Source organism: Sinocyclocheilus grahami, unplaced genomic scaffold (genome assembly GCF_001515645.1).
Source record: "Sinocyclocheilus grahami isolate Dianchi unplaced genomic scaffold, SAMN03320097.WGS_v1.1 scaffold52.1, whole genome shotgun sequence".
Classification (NCBI taxonomy): Eukaryota; Metazoa; Chordata; class Actinopteri; order Cypriniformes; family Cyprinidae; genus Sinocyclocheilus; species Sinocyclocheilus grahami.
Genome location: NW_015505231.1, coordinates 1780492 through 1798401, shown reverse-complemented (window position 1 = coordinate 1798401; position 17910 = coordinate 1780492). Strand labels below are relative to the sequence as shown.

At 38.6% G+C, this 17910-nt stretch overlaps 3 protein-coding genes across 3 annotated transcripts in view; 2 read left to right on the top strand and 1 right to left on the bottom strand.

Moving 5' to 3' along the window:
* Nucleotides 1-8407, top strand: part of dok1b (docking protein 1b) — a 26758-nt gene extending 18351 nt beyond the window's left edge. The window contains exons 4-5 of the mRNA XM_016269450.1: nucleotides 888-1060; nucleotides 7226-8407. Coding sequence (XP_016124936.1) covers nucleotides 888-1060; nucleotides 7226-8335 — 1283 coding nt within the window. The 3' untranslated portion in view covers nucleotides 8336-8407. The remainder of the gene's footprint in view (nucleotides 1-887; nucleotides 1061-7225) is intronic.
* A 1577-nt stretch (nucleotides 8408-9984) lies between these two features.
* Nucleotides 9985-11670, top strand: LOC107583329 (docking protein 1-like). The gene has a single exon (XM_016269504.1). The coding sequence runs from the start codon at nucleotides 10008-10010 to the stop codon at nucleotides 11112-11114; it is 1107 nt and encodes a 368-aa protein (XP_016124990.1). The 5' UTR covers nucleotides 9985-10007; the 3' UTR covers nucleotides 11115-11670.
* A 1859-nt stretch (nucleotides 11671-13529) lies between these two features.
* m1ap (meiosis 1 associated protein) overlaps nucleotides 13530-17910 on the bottom strand; it is a 55299-nt gene continuing 50918 nt past the window's right edge. The window contains exon 9 of the mRNA XM_016269449.1: nucleotides 13530-14992. Coding sequence (XP_016124935.1) covers nucleotides 14825-14992 — 168 coding nt within the window. The 3' untranslated portion in view covers nucleotides 13530-14824. The remainder of the gene's footprint in view (nucleotides 14993-17910) is intronic.

Below are 17910 nucleotides of genomic sequence, written 5' to 3'. Positions count from 1 at the left end.
GATTACAATATTTCAGTTTATTTCCATCATTAGTAACTGTTTCCCCTGTGGGACAAATAAAGTTAATATTAGTCGTATATTAATAATAGGCTACTTCATTAACTTTGTTATTTACTATCCGTGTTGTAGTATTATTCATAAGAGAAAAAACAACAATAATTTTTTTTCACCATGTTTTACAAAGTCTCTACCCCAGGTCCAAAAGAAATGTAAAGAATTAAGGTACAAACTGAAAACATGAAATACTTTTGTGATCTATTTCCATTTGTTATTTTCAAAAGAGAAATACTGTCATGGATGTTTACAGAGCAGAGGTCACCTTTTTTAATTCCAATGGGAGAGATGGACTTCTGTTTGGCTTTTATTTATTATTATTTTGTGCTGTATTGTTGGTTACTGTGTTATTTCTGTTTCAAAAGCCAGCAATAAATAACACTTTAATATCTAAAAAGTGTTCATGTGATTTTATACATTAGTAATGTTGGGAAATGAATAAATGCATAATAATCGTCATAATCATAAAACCGTGATTATTCCTCAGACAATAATCATACCAACAAAATCTATAATCGTTGCATCCCTACACACATATTCCTCAAAACATTAGATTCATCCACGCTGAGGATCCGTCTGATGCACAATTCCACAAATAACTGCAATTGGAGGTTTCAAATAGAGACGACGACAAAGAGGCAAGACTTGCGGACTGCAGCTGTAGAGTTGATTTTATAAAGAGATTTCCTTTTCTTTATCATGGTTTTTTTCTTTTTGTCATTGAGTCACATACAAAATTATACCTGACCTGTGGTATTACTGTAAACTTGAACCAAATTCAGAACAAGGAATTTCATATACACACTTTAACTTGAATCTGTTCTGTTTTGCAGTTAATGAGTTTTGGGTGAGTGTCCAGAGGACAGAAGCATCAGAGCGCTGTGGTCTTTCTGGTAATTACTGGCTTAGGGCTAATGTGGACAACCTTATCCTGAAGGACCCCAAGACTAAAAAGCATTTACTTGTATGGCCCTACAAGCTTCTCCGGCGCTATGGAAGAGACAGGGTGAGTTTTAGTCACTTCTGATTTTGAAATGTCCTCAATTAAAGCACACTGAGGTTTCAAACCAATAAAAATCAATGTGAATTATTAACAATGATCAATTGCATGACACTGAATCTCTTCTGTGGGATGGTAACAGGTGATGGATGACCTTCAACTCTGACTGCATTCAGTCTTAGCCTTGACTTTGTAAATGCGTAGCTCGCAATCTCATTCCTTATAATGTAGACTGCTTACAGTGCGTCTAAATTAATCTAACTTCTGTTTGCATTAACCCAACATAGTTGCAGACAGCTGGCCTCACACTACAGTTGACATATAAAGCAGGAATTTAAGCAACTGTTGTTTCCAACTCTGCTTTCTGTCATTACTATAGAAACTGCCTTGGTACAGGAAGCTGGCCTTCCTCTCTCCTTTATGAGTGGGTGGAAGGCAGAGCTAATGCGGTGAATGACTACTGAATGCAGGTCATGATGGTTTGAAAAGACTGTAACACTTAAGTTGAGGGACCAATTTTCACTCTTAACTAGTTGCTTATTAGCATGCATATTACTAGCATAATGGCTAGGGGTGCTCCGATTGATCGGCTACCAATCACTATCGGCCGATAATCGCTTTGGTATGTTTGATCGGTGGTCTCTATAAAGGCTGATCTAAAAAAAAACGATCTCAAGCTGATGATGCGCCTGCCGTCAGGTTTGGCATGACATGCAGCGACACCGGCACACTCTGTCCAGCGGGGTGTAAAATAATTATAATGCTGAAGGTGAGGTGCAATTCATATTTCTTCATTAAATAACTTATAAAGTAATTTGAAAACTTTCTGTGAGACATAATTTCACAAACAGCGCGAGCGAATCACCGCGTGCACTCTCTCAAAATGCGCAAATGGCTTCAAATCACATCGCATTTGCGCTATAAGCGAGCTGCACGCTGCACAGTTGACACAGGAATTGTCACTTGCACAATCGAGGCAGTGTCGCATCGTCACTAAAGTTTATCAATCGCATTTCTGTTTAATTCTTGCTTAATAATCATTAAGTAGTGTAATGATTCTCTGCTGGAGAACGTGCACTCATGCACACTCGCAGCCTTTTATTTATTATTATTTTGTGCTGTATTGTTGGTTACTGTGTTATTTCTGTTTCAAAAGCCAGCAATAAATAACACTTTAATATCTAAAAAGTGTTCATGTGATTTTATACATTAGTAATGTTGGGAAATGAATAAATGCATAATAATCGTCATAATCATAAAACCGTGATTATTCCTCAGACAATAATCATACCAACAAAATCTATAATCGTTGCATCCCTACACACATATTCCTCAAAACATTAGATTCATCCACGCTGAGGATCCGTCTGATGCACAATTCCACAAATAACTGCAATTGGAGGTTTCAAATAGAGACGACGACAAAGAGGCAAGACTTGCGGACTGCAGCTGTAGAGTTGATTTTATAAAGAGATTTCCTTTTCTTTATCATGGTTTTTTTCTTTTTGTCATTGAGTCACATACAAAATTATACCTGACCTGTGGTATTACTGTAAACTTGAACCAAATTCAGAACAAGGAATTTCATATACACACTTTAACTTGAATCTGTTCTGTTTTGCAGTTAATGAGTTTTGGGTGAGTGTCCAGAGGACAGAAGCATCAGAGCGCTGTGGTCTTTCTGGTAATTACTGGCTTAGGGCTAATGTGGACAACCTTATCCTGAAGGACCCCAAGACTAAAAAGCATTTACTTGTATGGCCCTACAAGCTTCTCCGGCGCTATGGAAGAGACAGGGTGAGTTTTAGTCACTTCTGATTTTGAAATGTCCTCAATTAAAGCACACTGAGGTTTCAAACCAATAAAAATCAATGTGAATTATTAACAATGATCAATTGCATGACACTGAATCTCTTCTGTGGGATGGTAACAGGTGATGGATGACCTTCAACTCTGACTGCATTCAGTCTTAGCCTTGACTTTGTAAATGCGTAGCTCGCAATCTCATTCCTTATAATGTAGACTGCTTACAGTGCGTCTAAATTAATCTAACTTCTGTTTGCATTAACCCAACATAGTTGCAGACAGCTGGCCTCACACTACAGTTGACATATAAAGCAGGAATTTAAGCAACTGTTGTTTCCAACTCTGCTTTCTGTCATTACTATAGAAACTGCCTTGGTACAGGAAGCTGGCCTTCCTCTCTCCTTTATGAGTGGGTGGAAGGCAGAGCTAATGCGGTGAATGACTACTGAATGCAGGTCATGATGGTTTGAAAAGACTGTAACACTTAAGTTGAGGGACCAATTTTCACTCTTAACTAGTTGCTTATTAGCATGCATATTACTAGCATAATGGCTAGGGGTGCTCCGATTGATCGGCTACCAATCACTATCGGCCGATAATCGCTTTGGTATGTTTGATCGGTGGTCTCTATAAAGGCTGATCTAAAAAAAAACGATCTCAAGCTGATGATGCGCCTGCCGTCAGGTTTGGCATGACATGCAGCGACACCGGCACACTCTGTCCAGCGGGGTGTAAAATAATTATAATGCTGAAGGTGAGGTGCAATTCATATTTCTTCATTAAATAACTTATAAAGTAATTTGAAAACTTTCTGTGAGACATAATTTCACAAACAGCGCGAGCGAATCACCGCGTGCACTCTCTCAAAATGCGCAAATGGCTTCAAATCACATCGCATTTGCGCTATAAGCGAGCTGCACGCTGCACAGTTGACACAGGAATTGTCACTTGCACAATCGAGGCAGTGTCGCATCGTCACTAAAGTTTATCAATCGCATTTCTGTTTAATTCTTGCTTAATAATCATTAAGTAGTGTAATGATTCTCTGCTGGAGAACGTGCACTCATGCACACTCGCAGCACACACACATAAGGCCAGGTTCACATTACTCTGTTTGCAGTGTGTATGCGGTGCGTATTTTTCCGCGCTCATTAGGGCTGAACGATTTTGGAAAATAATTGAATTGCGATTTTTTTTTTACCAATATTACGATTGCGATTTAATATGCAATTATTTTTTAAAGCTCTTTATGTTCTGTATTATTCAACAAAGACAAGCTATAAATCATTGTATAGTATGACCAACACACTATTAGATAGATTAAACCTGTTCTTTTCTGTAGGCCAGGCCTATATGTTGCGATGAAATTAGGTGATGCATGAATTGATATGAATGACATTTTTATTAACTTTTATTTTATTAACTACAATCACAGTAGTATATTGATGGATTTGTTGAACTTCTAACCTTGTAAGCATGTCATAATTATGACAACATAAAGCACTGACAAATAAGCCTGGTGTAAACATTAATATGCAAGTCAGTAACAGATCACACAAACTAAAGTAGATTGCAGAAATATAAAAACAAATCTGTTGCTTTACCACACTACATTAGGTAATTCAGAGTCACTGTAATAAACATATGCAAACATGTGGACTGCACTTTTTAAACACTGTCTGTTAACTTTAGACCAGTGGTTCTCAAACTTTTTTGGTCGCGCTCCCCTTTAAACCTATAAAAAAAAAAATTCACTAAACATTATGAAAAATTAATGCTTTTTTAATTTAAAAAACATTGAAACATAATTTGAAACATTGAAAAATAGCATAGAGAGAATAACTGTTGTTATTATTATTATTCTCTCTCTGTTATTTATTTATTTTTTGTGGGTTTCATGCTGTCCGCTAAGGCACACACACACACACACAGGCTTTCCTCCTCACCAACGACATTAAACACCGTGTCTACACCGGACGCGAGTGGCAAAATACAGTAGAAACTGTAAACTGATGCCTTGTTCTATTTATGACGTACTGACACAAAGTTAAAATGATTTGCAACAGTCGCTTTGTCGCGTTCAGTGTTGACTGTTGTGGCGCGACGTGACAACTGTAGCGTCCGGTATAGACACGGTGAGTGAAGCCGAGAGCAAGATATGCCTCGTCATATTTTCTGCATTTAGCTTTTGAATGACCAGCACCTGCCTGGGTCTATGCAACTTCATCTATGGCTTTTCTCTTCGCTTTCACAAACCGATCCATCTCCCACTCTAAGTTACGTCCTTTGGCTGTTTACTGTTTTATTTCTTTTTTTTTCTGCTGATGGCCCGCGCTCGACTTGAAGCAGCGCTGCTTAGACCGATGGGTGTGTGTCATCAAAGTACTGCGAGAGCTATAAAAGAGCGTGGACGTCTCCTTATGCTTTCTCTCGCCGTCCTTTGATTTCATTCACTGATCTGATCTTCCAGTCCAACACACCTCTTTACTCTCGCGTTTCACGTTACCGAAAAATGTAAAACTCGCGTTTTTTCATATTGCGATATTATCGCAAATGCAATTAATCGTTCAGCCCTAGCGCTCATGATAACTGATTAAACCGCTCACACTGCACACGGTTGCGGTCTGCAGCAGTGCAGAGATCGTTTCCGCACCGAGTCTATTTTTGCTGTGCTGCAAGTGCAAAATTAAAGTAACAGCACATTGATTGCGGTGAATATGAACATGGATTGACACAGAAATGTAGTACCGGAGTCTATTTTTGCTGTGCTGCAAGTGCAAAATTAAAGTAACAGCGCATTGATTGCGGTGAATATGAACATGGATTGACACAGAAATGTAGTACCGGTAATTACACCATAAATGCTTATAATTAAAGTCTACTATGTTTCACAGTCAACACATAGGCTATGGCTTTTTTGCTAGCTTTAAAGGAAAAGAGCACTTTTAGATAAGGCAATAATAGATGGCACTCGTGGAGGTAGTAAAACAAAACTCTTTATGAACCGCAGGATTGCTTGTAATAAAGAATTAAATGCAAAAGAAAAGGCAGTAGAGCTGACTGTTTCTGTCAATGGTAAGTTTTGGATTTGTGTGATAATGTAAGAAAAGTAGTTTAAATGTTTTGCCACTTGCTTGAGCAACTTAATATATCAATCTAGAATAAAGCATTGAATAATGTGTTTCTTATATTTATTGCATTTAAACACGTCTATGAAAGATTGTATTAATGTACTGTGTAAAAAAAAGAATCACAATGCTTTTGGATTTGACATCAAAATAATGGATAAATGTGGTGTTTGTAAACATCCCTGGATCAGTTGCAGACTCCTGTGTGAAAGCACAGTCCGTGCTGCTTCTGCACTGCTTACGTACTGCACATGGACTGCATACACACTGCAAACGGAGTATGTGTGAACCTGGTGTAAAAGGTCGCCTCACATACAGCTCACGAAATCAGGCTTGTGCTGTGTGTAAGCTAGTGTGCCACAATTGCACGGTTGTCAAAACAAAAATGCAGTGCATGATCAAACATTTAAGTGAGATAAATATATATTTTTTAAAAATGTCTAAAAAATCCCCCTCTCCACCCCTCAAATTAAAAAAAATCCCCCTTCACAAGAGTCACCTAAGAGGGGAATTAATTTTCAAAAATGAAATTCAGGCCCTGCATAAATGTCTAAAAATCTTGATTGGATCATCACTATAAATAATTCTACATGATAAAAAGAAGGCTTTAAAAAGATCTATATCGGTGATCGTATCGGAAGATACTGCTTTCTGGGATTGGCCTCAACAATCCTGATCGGAGCACCCATAATAATGGCTGTTTATTAGTACTTGTAAAGCATATATTAATTCCTTATTCTGCAGGGCCATATTTTAGATCCCGTAATACTACCCCATACCTAAACGTAACTACCTTACTAACTATTAATAAGTAGAAAATTAAGAGTTTGAGGCAAAAGTTGTAGTTAATAGTTAATATTGAGAATTTGTCCCCAAAATAAAATGTGACTGGAAAGATTAATAAGCCCAGTGTGCTGGGTCCCTTTTTTCCCCAACTGTTAAAAATATGTTTTAACAAATAAAAACTGAAATTTTTGAAAATAAATAAATAAAACTAAAACACTTAATACAACTACTAAAATTAATATAAAAACTGAAAATATAATATATAATCTAATAAAACAATCTATATAATTAAGTCTGTAGTAGTATATAAATAATGCTAAAATAATATTGATAACATGATGATATTTATTTAAAGAAGGTTCATTCAAAAAGCAAGTTTAATGTCCATGCGCATAAGTGAATAAAACAAAAGTAACAAAATATCCCAAACACTTTGTCACATTCTCTGCAGGTTATGTTCTCTTTTGAAGCCGGACGAAGATGTGAATCTGGGCCGGGGAGCTTCACCTTCGAGACAAAGCAGGGAAATGAAATATTCCACATTGTTGAGGAATCCATTCGGGAGCAGAAAGCCCAAGCTGAAGAACGACACCAAAGTTGTCCATCATTAGACTCAGACTGCCCAGCTCTCCAGCAGATCCGTGCTGCCATCTCAGAAGCAAACAGTCGTGAACCAGATGGAGATTCTGGTGGTAGCAAGCCTGGGTCTGCAGATGGTGTCTTTGGTAGAAAGGAGAACGATGGGAAAAATTTAAAGGGCCGAAGCCTTCCAGAGCCGCCACCTCCCGTTGGTGGGACCCCGCCGCGATCTCCCATGCCACGTGGGTCCAAAAATCTGTTAGAGGACCAAGGGAGTCTATACTCGGAGCCTGCTGACTCGGTCCGTTCGCTGCCCAGCCCAGGAGACTGTTTGTACTCTGACCCGGTAGACAGTATCAAAGTCATGCCCACTCCTAACCCACGTCTCAGGCCGACTGGCGATGATGGGGGTAGCCGCAACCCAGGCATCAAGCCTGATCCATTCTATTCAGACATCTATGATCAGATCAGTCTGGACTTGGTTCAGAGGACAGTGGGATTGGGACTCGATGGGCAAAGTAGGCACCCTGCAGATGGAGGTCCTACAGAGCACATCTACGATGAGCCAGAGGGACGTGCTGGATCTGCACTGCCTATTATCACGCTTTATGATGAAGCACGGTTGGAAATGCATCCCTGGAGAACCAGGGGAACGGAGGAGCCTCAAGGTCACGAGGTGGCTCAACAACCACTGCCAGTGCCCAGACCAAAAGGCCCCAAACCTGTCACAGCACCCAAACCAGGCAAAGTAGCACTGCCCAAGAAAGACCCTCCTCCGTTGCCTCAAATTAAAGGCAGTGTTAACCTGAACAACAATAACAGTAGCAACAGCCACAACAGCACGGAAGGTGGCAGAAGAGGTGCTGGTGCAGGAAATGTGGAGATTTACAGTAAAGTATCTAGACATCAGCCACCTCCAAATGCGTGGCATCCTACCATGCAGTCTCCAGACATCATCTATGACAACTTGGGTGACATTTGACCTAACCTTTCAATTTAGGCAGTCTGGTCTCCTTTTCCTTAACCCTTAGATCTTTAATTTAAGGAAATGTGTTTATGGTTAACAAGGGAGCGCTCAGCATCATTGATTGCGGTGAATATGAACATGGATTGACACAGAAATGTAGTACCGGTAATTACACCATAAATGCTTATAATTAAAGTCTACTATGTTTCACAGTCAACACATAGGCTATGGCTTTTTTGCTAGCTTTAAAGGAAAAGAGCACTTTTAGATAAGGCAATAATAGATGGCACTCGTGGAGGTAGTAAAACAAAACTCTTTATGAACCGCAGGATTGCTTGTAATAAAGAATTAAATGCAAAAGAAAAGGCAGTAGAGCTGACTGTTTCTGTCAATGGTAAGTTTTGGATTTGTGTGATAATGTAAGAAAAGTAGTTTAAATGTTTTGCCACTTGCTTGAGCAACTTAATATATCAATCTAGAATAAAGCATTGAATAATGTGTTTCTTATATTTATTGCATTTAAACACGTCTATGAAAGATTGTATTAATGTACTGTGTAAAAAAAAGAATCACAATGCTTTTGGATTTGACATCAAAATAATGGATAAATGTGGTGTTTGTAAACATCCCTGGATCAGTTGCAGACTCCTGTGTGAAAGCACAGTCCGTGCTGCTTCTGCACTGCTTACGTACTGCACATGGACTGCATACACACTGCAAACGGAGTATGTGTGAACCTGGTGTAAAAGGTCGCCTCACATACAGCTCACGAAATCAGGCTTGTGCTGTGTGTAAGCTAGTGTGCCACAATTGCACGGTTGTCAAAACAAAAATGCAGTGCATGATCAAACATTTAAGTGAGATAAATATATATTTTTTAAAAATGTCTAAAAAATCCCCCTCTCCACCCCTCAAATTAAAAAAAATCCCCCTTCACAAGAGTCACCTAAGAGGGGAATTAATTTTCAAAAATGAAATTCAGGCCCTGCATAAATGTCTAAAAATCTTGATTGGATCATCACTATAAATAATTCTACATGATAAAAAGAAGGCTTTAAAAAGATCTATATCGGTGATCGTATCGGAAGATACTGCTTTCTGGGATTGGCCTCAACAATCCTGATCGGAGCACCCATAATAATGGCTGTTTATTAGTACTTGTAAAGCATATATTAATTCCTTATTCTGCAGGGCCATATTTTAGATCCCGTAATACTACCCCATACCTAAACGTAACTACCTTACTAACTATTAATAAGTAGAAAATTAAGAGTTTGAGGCAAAAGTTGTAGTTAATAGTTAATATTGAGAATTTGTCCCCAAAATAAAATGTGACTGGAAAGATTAATAAGCCCAGTGTGCTGGGTCCCTTTTTTCCCCAACTGTTAAAAATATGTTTTAACAAATAAAAACTGAAATTTTTGAAAATAAATAAATAAAACTAAAACACTTAATACAACTACTAAAATTAATATAAAAACTGAAAATATAATATATAATCTAATAAAACAATCTATATAATTAAGTCTGTAGTAGTATATAAATAATGCTAAAATAATATTGATAACATGATGATATTTATTTAAAGAAGGTTCATTCAAAAAGCAAGTTTAATGTCCATGCGCATAAGTGAATAAAACAAAAGTAACAAAATATCCCAAACACTTTGTCACATTCTCTGCAGGTTATGTTCTCTTTTGAAGCCGGACGAAGATGTGAATCTGGGCCGGGGAGCTTCACCTTCGAGACAAAGCAGGGAAATGAAATATTCCACATTGTTGAGGAATCCATTCGGGAGCAGAAAGCCCAAGCTGAAGAACGACACCAAAGTTGTCCATCATTAGACTCAGACTGCCCAGCTCTCCAGCAGATCCGTGCTGCCATCTCAGAAGCAAACAGTCGTGAACCAGATGGAGATTCTGGTGGTAGCAAGCCTGGGTCTGCAGATGGTGTCTTTGGTAGAAAGGAGAACGATGGGAAAAATTTAAAGGGCCGAAGCCTTCCAGAGCCGCCACCTCCCGTTGGTGGGACCCCGCCGCGATCTCCCATGCCACGTGGGTCCAAAAATCTGTTAGAGGACCAAGGGAGTCTATACTCGGAGCCTGCTGACTCGGTCCGTTCGCTGCCCAGCCCAGGAGACTGTTTGTACTCTGACCCGGTAGACAGTATCAAAGTCATGCCCACTCCTAACCCACGTCTCAGGCCGACTGGCGATGATGGGGGTAGCCGCAACCCAGGCATCAAGCCTGATCCATTCTATTCAGACATCTATGATCAGATCAGTCTGGACTTGGTTCAGAGGACAGTGGGATTGGGACTCGATGGGCAAAGTAGGCACCCTGCAGATGGAGGTCCTACAGAGCACATCTACGATGAGCCAGAGGGACGTGCTGGATCTGCACTGCCTATTATCACGCTTTATGATGAAGCACGGTTGGAAATGCATCCCTGGAGAACCAGGGGAACGGAGGAGCCTCAAGGTCACGAGGTGGCTCAACAACCACTGCCAGTGCCCAGACCAAAAGGCCCCAAACCTGTCACAGCACCCAAACCAGGCAAAGTAGCACTGCCCAAGAAAGACCCTCCTCCGTTGCCTCAAATTAAAGGCAGTGTTAACCTGAACAACAATAACAGTAGCAACAGCCACAACAGCACGGAAGGTGGCAGAAGAGGTGCTGGTGCAGGAAATGTGGAGATTTACAGTAAAGTATCTAGACATCAGCCACCTCCAAATGCGTGGCATCCTACCATGCAGTCTCCAGACATCATCTATGACAACTTGGGTGACATTTGACCTAACCTTTCAATTTAGGCAGTCTGGTCTCCTTTTCCTTAACCCTTAGATCTTTAATTTAAGGAAATGTGTTTATGGTTAACAAGGGAGCGCTCAGCATCAGTGCTCGGATTGAAACCTCAGTCATATAGTCACTGACTGTCAAAATGATTGAGAGCTAAGACTGTACAAAACTTTTATATGGATAATGCCCTCTGAAAGGGCTTGTACTGGCACATGCCAGATTTTTGCACTTCTTGGGCAAAGTAATCCTTTTTGTAAATTTGAGTCTGTGACTTTTGTATCGGAAGAGATTATGAAGCACTTGTCATAACACTCGGCTCCCTGGAGAATCGAGTGTTGTTGTGTGAACGTTATCTACCAGATGTAATTTAATGGTTAAAGTGCAAAGACAAAAAGGTCAGTTTTTGCACGTACAAACCTTGAATTGTTTTGCATGGGGATTGTAGCAAAAGGATACTAATCCACTGCTATGAGTGTGTGTTTTATATGTATGTGAATGAGTCAGCAGCTGTGCTGTTGTTTAACATGATGACGATGATAATAAAAATTATAGTACAAGAGAATTCTCTAGTTATTCTTACTTTTCCATTTCCAAAAATGTACAAGTACATGTACATCTGGACTGTTTGTAAACAGGGCATGAAATCACCCTGAATGCCCGAGCCTTCACTCTCAGTCCCTTATTCATCTAGTCCTCTGTTGTCCTGAACAGTGTCTGACATCTGAGGGATAATCCTGATGCAAAGTGAATATTAACCATCTGTGTAAAATAGGGGCCTTACTTCAAATGGGAGTTAAATGTTGGCTGAGTTAATATGTGTCTGCCTGGCAGTGTGTGAAGGTACAGACTGTTCCCTGTCCTGTTTTCTTTCTCATTCGCCCTCTCACTCATTTCCTTTTGTCCTCTCTCCAGTCTCCCCAAGTCTTTTCTTTCAGTTTTTTTTTCTTTTGAGCGGACCGCCAAAATCTGATCTATTCATCACATTCTGCTGTATTTTTTCAACGTTTAGTGCTCTTAGAGTCCTTCATCTAAAAAGAATGCATTTATTTGATCCAAGGTCTGACTTGTTTAAAAAGCATAGTTTACCATCATACTGGGTTGCAGTGTTTAATTTTAACAGCGGATTACTCATAGGTAATAATAAAGGAAGTGGACTGACAACACCTCTTTTCCCCTCTTTTCTTATCATCATCATTTGCAATCGGTATAGTTTTTAATTTAGTTTGACAGTTATTTGTTTATTTAGTTACTTGCTGTTGGATATAATACAAACATACTGAATAAATATTTGAGACAAGCAAACATTTTTGCAAACTTGTTTCATCATGCTAAACAGATGCTTTCTATTTAGAGACCTATGTTACCACTTGAGCTTTAAATAGTGTATGTGTTTTAAGGAGGTCATGTTATCAGTTTCAGTTTTGGCATCATGTGAATAAAAAAAAAGGTATACATTGGTTCAGTTTGGATGCACTTCTCATGTTGTACTAGTTCCTGTTTTCTTGAATGTTCCGTTTATGTTTTCGTTCCGCTGGCCACTTGATGTTTGGATAACCAAACGGAAAACAGAACTGAGCTGTTGTTCTCTGAAGTATGAAGCAAATGATGGGGAAGTGCATTCGTTACATCTTTCAACTAAAATTGAAATACAAGTATCTCATAGGTTAAAATAAAATCTGTACTGTACTTGGAAGTACACATCATTGAACATCATTTTTGCATTAATCACCTATGTGTATTATTAAATACATCAAATTAACTTTTAACAAAAAGTTTGTAGTATGCACATTGGGAAATAATTAACAAATATTTAACATTTCATTTAAAAAAAAATTTGACAACCCTTATTACTGATTCTTGGTGTAATTAATATAATTGATATAGACAGCATTAAGGTATAGTAAATATAAATTATACTGTTAATCTACTGTATGTTTTATGTAGTTATATTGATTTTTAAAAACTGAGATTGCTAACTTCGTTCCTTTAAAAAAATATGATAGTCAAATTTTAACAGTTTTATTTTAATGGATTATTACCATTTTTTTCCTCCCCCATCCAGTTTTTACAACTTTTAGGCGTGCCTGTTTGATTTCATTCTCATGTAAAATGTCATTTTTAAGGTGTTTTATTTTTAAAAGGGCAACAGCAAAACATTAAACAACATCGATTAATAATTTTCAAACCATTTATAATATAGTGTTAATAAAAATATAGAAGTAATATATATATAAATAAAAAGTGTTAACAAGACTAAAAACTAAAAAAATTATTACAATGAATATTCTTAACGCAGGCTAAACATTAGTTAACCAGAAGTAGAGAGACATTTGGAAAACAATTTCAAAATAAGAGAAAAACTCCCTACTGAATCTCTTTCATAACAGCTGAAAAAGTTAGGAAATCGTGAACGTAAAATATGAAAAAGGAGGGGAAAATGACGTGAGATCCTCTCTCTATGTCTGCTTTTTGTGCCGTTTGCACAATGCCAAACCTCAGCATGATGTCATAAAGACAAGGCGTAGGCGGTGCCAGGTGGGTGAAATGGCGGACAACTTAATGAGGCAATACTGATGGGGTCTAGTAAGAGAGGCCCATTGAGTAATATTAGAGCTCTGACCTCAGTCTGCATTCAGAATCACGTCCCACAGCTCTCGCAACTCTAAACCAGCGCCTCCAAAGCTGAACCTTGTTCTAAGAGGTCACGGGGCTAGACAGCAACCTCTTTCTTTCTTTTCCCCTCTCTTCGCTTTCTGTAACTCATTGAAGGTCTTGAATTCCTGCTCAGCTGAGTACAGTGTGTCTCCCTTGGGGCTGCACTGGAGGCTTCCATAAAGGAAGACAATGGCTCTACTTTTCCACTACTCTGGCCTTCTTCCTCCTCAACTCTCTACAGAGCCTTCTAGCCACAGCATTTAAACTGAGAAGGCAGTTCTTTCTCTTTAAACAGCCTTTCTTCTTGTCTTTTTACAATTCTGTGGTTTTGTGTTTGATTTCTTTTTGCAGCCTCAGCAGTTCGCAATTATATATTTTTTCCCAGTTGCGGTGCAGGCTTTGTTAAACCGTATGGAACAACGTTAGTTTAATTACGTCTCCAAGAGTGAAATCATGCTAGTTACTATGAGGACTGGTTTAATTTCAAATATCAGGGTAACAAAACAGCTTGTTTTTTTTCCGTACTGAGTGTCTGAAATATGAGGGTTGATTTTGCAGTGTCAGTCTCAAAGTTGCTGAAGTTTTTATTTGGAGTAGTAATGAGGTTATTTAATCTGTGCTGTAATGTTTTTCAGATTTAAGAAGATAAATCGAGCTTTGATGTTGCACTACTAAACTGTATTCTGAAAACCGAGCAATTGACTTAACCTAGCCAGCCCTCGTCTTGTTAGAAATAAGGTATGGTCTGTATAGCTAGCTTAAGGTGTATATTGAGTGTTTAAAACTTGCTCTGCGTTAGATGAGAGAATCTAAATTTAGTACTGTTCTCCATTGCACAGTACAGTGTTCTCTGAATAGTAAACCAAATTTGTATAGCAAATATATTTTTCAAATTAGCTGTACATATAATAAGTGTATATCAGGTCATGTGCAAATATGTAACATCCTGTCTGTGGGAGTTTAGAAACTGTTGGTGTCAGTCAGTGTGAGTGTGAATGTGAATGTGCAATTTCCTCTTATAGTGAAAGTTTTATACTTTCTCTCTTTCTCCTTACTGGATCATCAAAGGGTCTTCCTCCTCATAGTTGTCCTGGAAAAAGAGGGCAGGAGCACAGGGTCGGGAGTGGCTGAGGGTTAGTAAATGGCGAGGCATCTTGTTTAAAGGGATGGAAGGCAGCGGGGCCACTGTGGCTCGCACGCGACTCTGAGACTGCCGACCCTGCCAACCAAAAATGACAAGAGAAAAATTAGAGAGTAAGGAACAGCAAAACATCCAAAAAAACCCCCCTCTATAACAGGATTTGTTTGGTGCGCTTTGTTTTTGACTGCAACCAAAGTCTTGAATGACTTGAATGTCTGTTTAGCTTCTCCTCCAAGCCTAACTGTAAGTGTCATTGTGACCTTCTAACACTTCTCTGTGTATGCAGCTTTAGCCCCTTTAGGCAAAATTTCCTAAAATTGGTTAAACTCTAATTTTGAAACAAATAACGATATGATGTAAAAACAAATAATAAATGGTCATAAGATAAGTTTTTGCACTATTTCTAGGTCACTAATCAAATGAGTAAATTTACATGTGATCATGTGACACTTTGTCCTGATGATCAGATGTTCCATTTCCACTGAAGCTCAGGATGCTCTTTGGATCATCTCAAATCATGCTGGAGTCAGGTTTGACAAACTCCTTATCAACTGGTGGAACTTGCATGCTTTATATAAAATATAAATCACTCCTGTCACATTTGTTCCTCAGTGCACTAGCATAATCACTAAATTTTTTGTGTTTTGAATTTGCAGCATATCGTTCTATCGATCATAAATATATTTATGATAGCGTCACATCACAAAGTCCTTGTGGCTGGAAAATCGGTCATGTTGAGTCTGATTGTGGAGAGTTCCAAAATAGGGACCCGTTTATTTTGACTACTCTATCGTTTTCATTCTCCCTTTTGCTCTTTTTTTTTTGTCTTCCCCTTGCGTGGGTGTTTCAATATTAGGCCAGTGCTTGGTTTCGTTTTTGCTCTCTGGGGCAATAATTTCCCCCTTTCAACATCACACACAAACACACACACTTCCTCTCTATTTATTTGCATTTTAGTTTTTCTACTATTTGTATTCAGATTTAGAGCTCAACTAAAATGGTACAATGTAGAGAGTAGTGTTTGAAAGTTCCTAAAGCTTGACAAACACCTCACCTGATTACATCTCATCTATTTAGGTCAACTTATGTCAACACTACTGACACCGTATCAGAGAGGTTTATCATATCTGTTTTTTATAATGAAGGTATGATAAAACTGTGCATTATTTCTTCAATTTCCCCTAGAGCATCAAGAAGTTAATCAAAAGTCATTTTAATACCAATAATTCTACAGCTATCATCTCCAAATTACTGTCCAAAACTCCAGTTATAGCAAACTGCAGATCAAATACTAGTCAACACAGATCTTCTGTTCTATTCTACTATCTTACACATTTTGTTCCATTCTACTCCTCTAACCTGACGCTGTGTGGAGCCCTCTGGTGGTCGACTGGCGCCCCTGCGATGGCCGCGGCCCTGGCCTTGTGCTCCAAATGGTTGTGATGAGCGGGTGAGCAAACCTCTAATTCTAAGGTGTGGGTAAAGGTTGGAGTCCAGACAGAGAGGGTTAAAGACAGGGTCTTTCTCAAGCTGATCCAGGGAGCTCTGGAAACAGTGGTCACAAGATCATCATAGAGGTGTAATATCAAAGATGATTATGATCAGTTTGTAAAGTGTAAGTGATCTTATTTACTTCATTTCCCCTCAAGTCGTTCCAAACCTGTATGACTTACATTCTACTGTAGACCATAAAAGAAAATATAATTCAGAAAAATGTCTCAGTGCTTTTTTAACCATGCAATACTGGACCTTAACCTTCTTCAACATTCTTCATTTGAAGAAAACATGTTATGACGAGTGGGACGGGGCCGGTGGAGTAAGTGATAATGCACGACACCTGCGCCACTCACCGGTCTCGAGCCCCATGGAGGAGCTCCGGAAGGATAAAAGGAGGAGTGACGACAGTGCAAGACAAGAGAGGACCAGGCCTGGGGCCCATCTTCGTACGTCGCTTATTACATCCGAGATGAAATGTCACATCCAAGATGATATCATCGCGCTAATCAGGATGATTAGTATGGCTGGATTGAGTTATTTGAGATAATTGCACGTTCATGGGTTGGTTTAAAAGGGGCTATGTATCGATACTCGAAACCACGATCAGCAATGCAGCGACTGGCTGGCGGCAAGACAGCAACGTAATGACATCATATAATTAAAAAGACACCTGATGAAAACCTTGGCAAATTTCTGGACTTTTATAAGGAAACAGCCAAGCCAACAAAACTACATAAATGTTATAATAGATAAATGAAATGTGTTTTTATCTTATTTACATTTTTTACATGATTCCCAATTATTTATATTCATGATTTCCAATTTTTGTACAGGCTTTGCATTTTTATTTCAACGTAGCAATTAGCAATTCATTTAATTTTATATTTGAACAGATTTGTTATGTGACAGCATTATTTAAAGTTTCTTAAGGGTCAATATCATGTTATCTGCATCCCCTGCGCTCCATCAAGCCACTCCCATAATATCTGTCACCATTCAAATGAATGCACAACTCTACATTATCTGTATAACGTGTGTAAGACTTGAATACAATTATGAAGTAATCATTTTATGACGAATAAATATTTCAGTGAGTAAAACTGGCTGTGTCTATAGTATTAAAGACTACACAACATTATTATATTATCTTTAAATACATTTTTAAATGATTATTATTTTAAATATTATTATTGTCCCTGGATCAGTAGGATAACTCTGGTGGTAGCGGACATATTTTAAGTATAAGTTCTGCTTAAAACGATGCAGTCTAATCCTGTTTACATGAAATAAGCCTGCTCCCGAGCAGGTTTAAGTTTACGGACCTCTTGCTCTGACAGCAACTCCGGGATGAGCTTCAAAGAATCAAATAATCCAAGATCATGCCAAATCGTCAACAATCAAATCCAGCTTACTGAGTTAGCAACGTACGAAGAACGGGCCCCTGGACTTTATTTTGTGTTTTGGTTGTTTGTGAGCGGCAGTCGTCCGTGAGGGGCTGT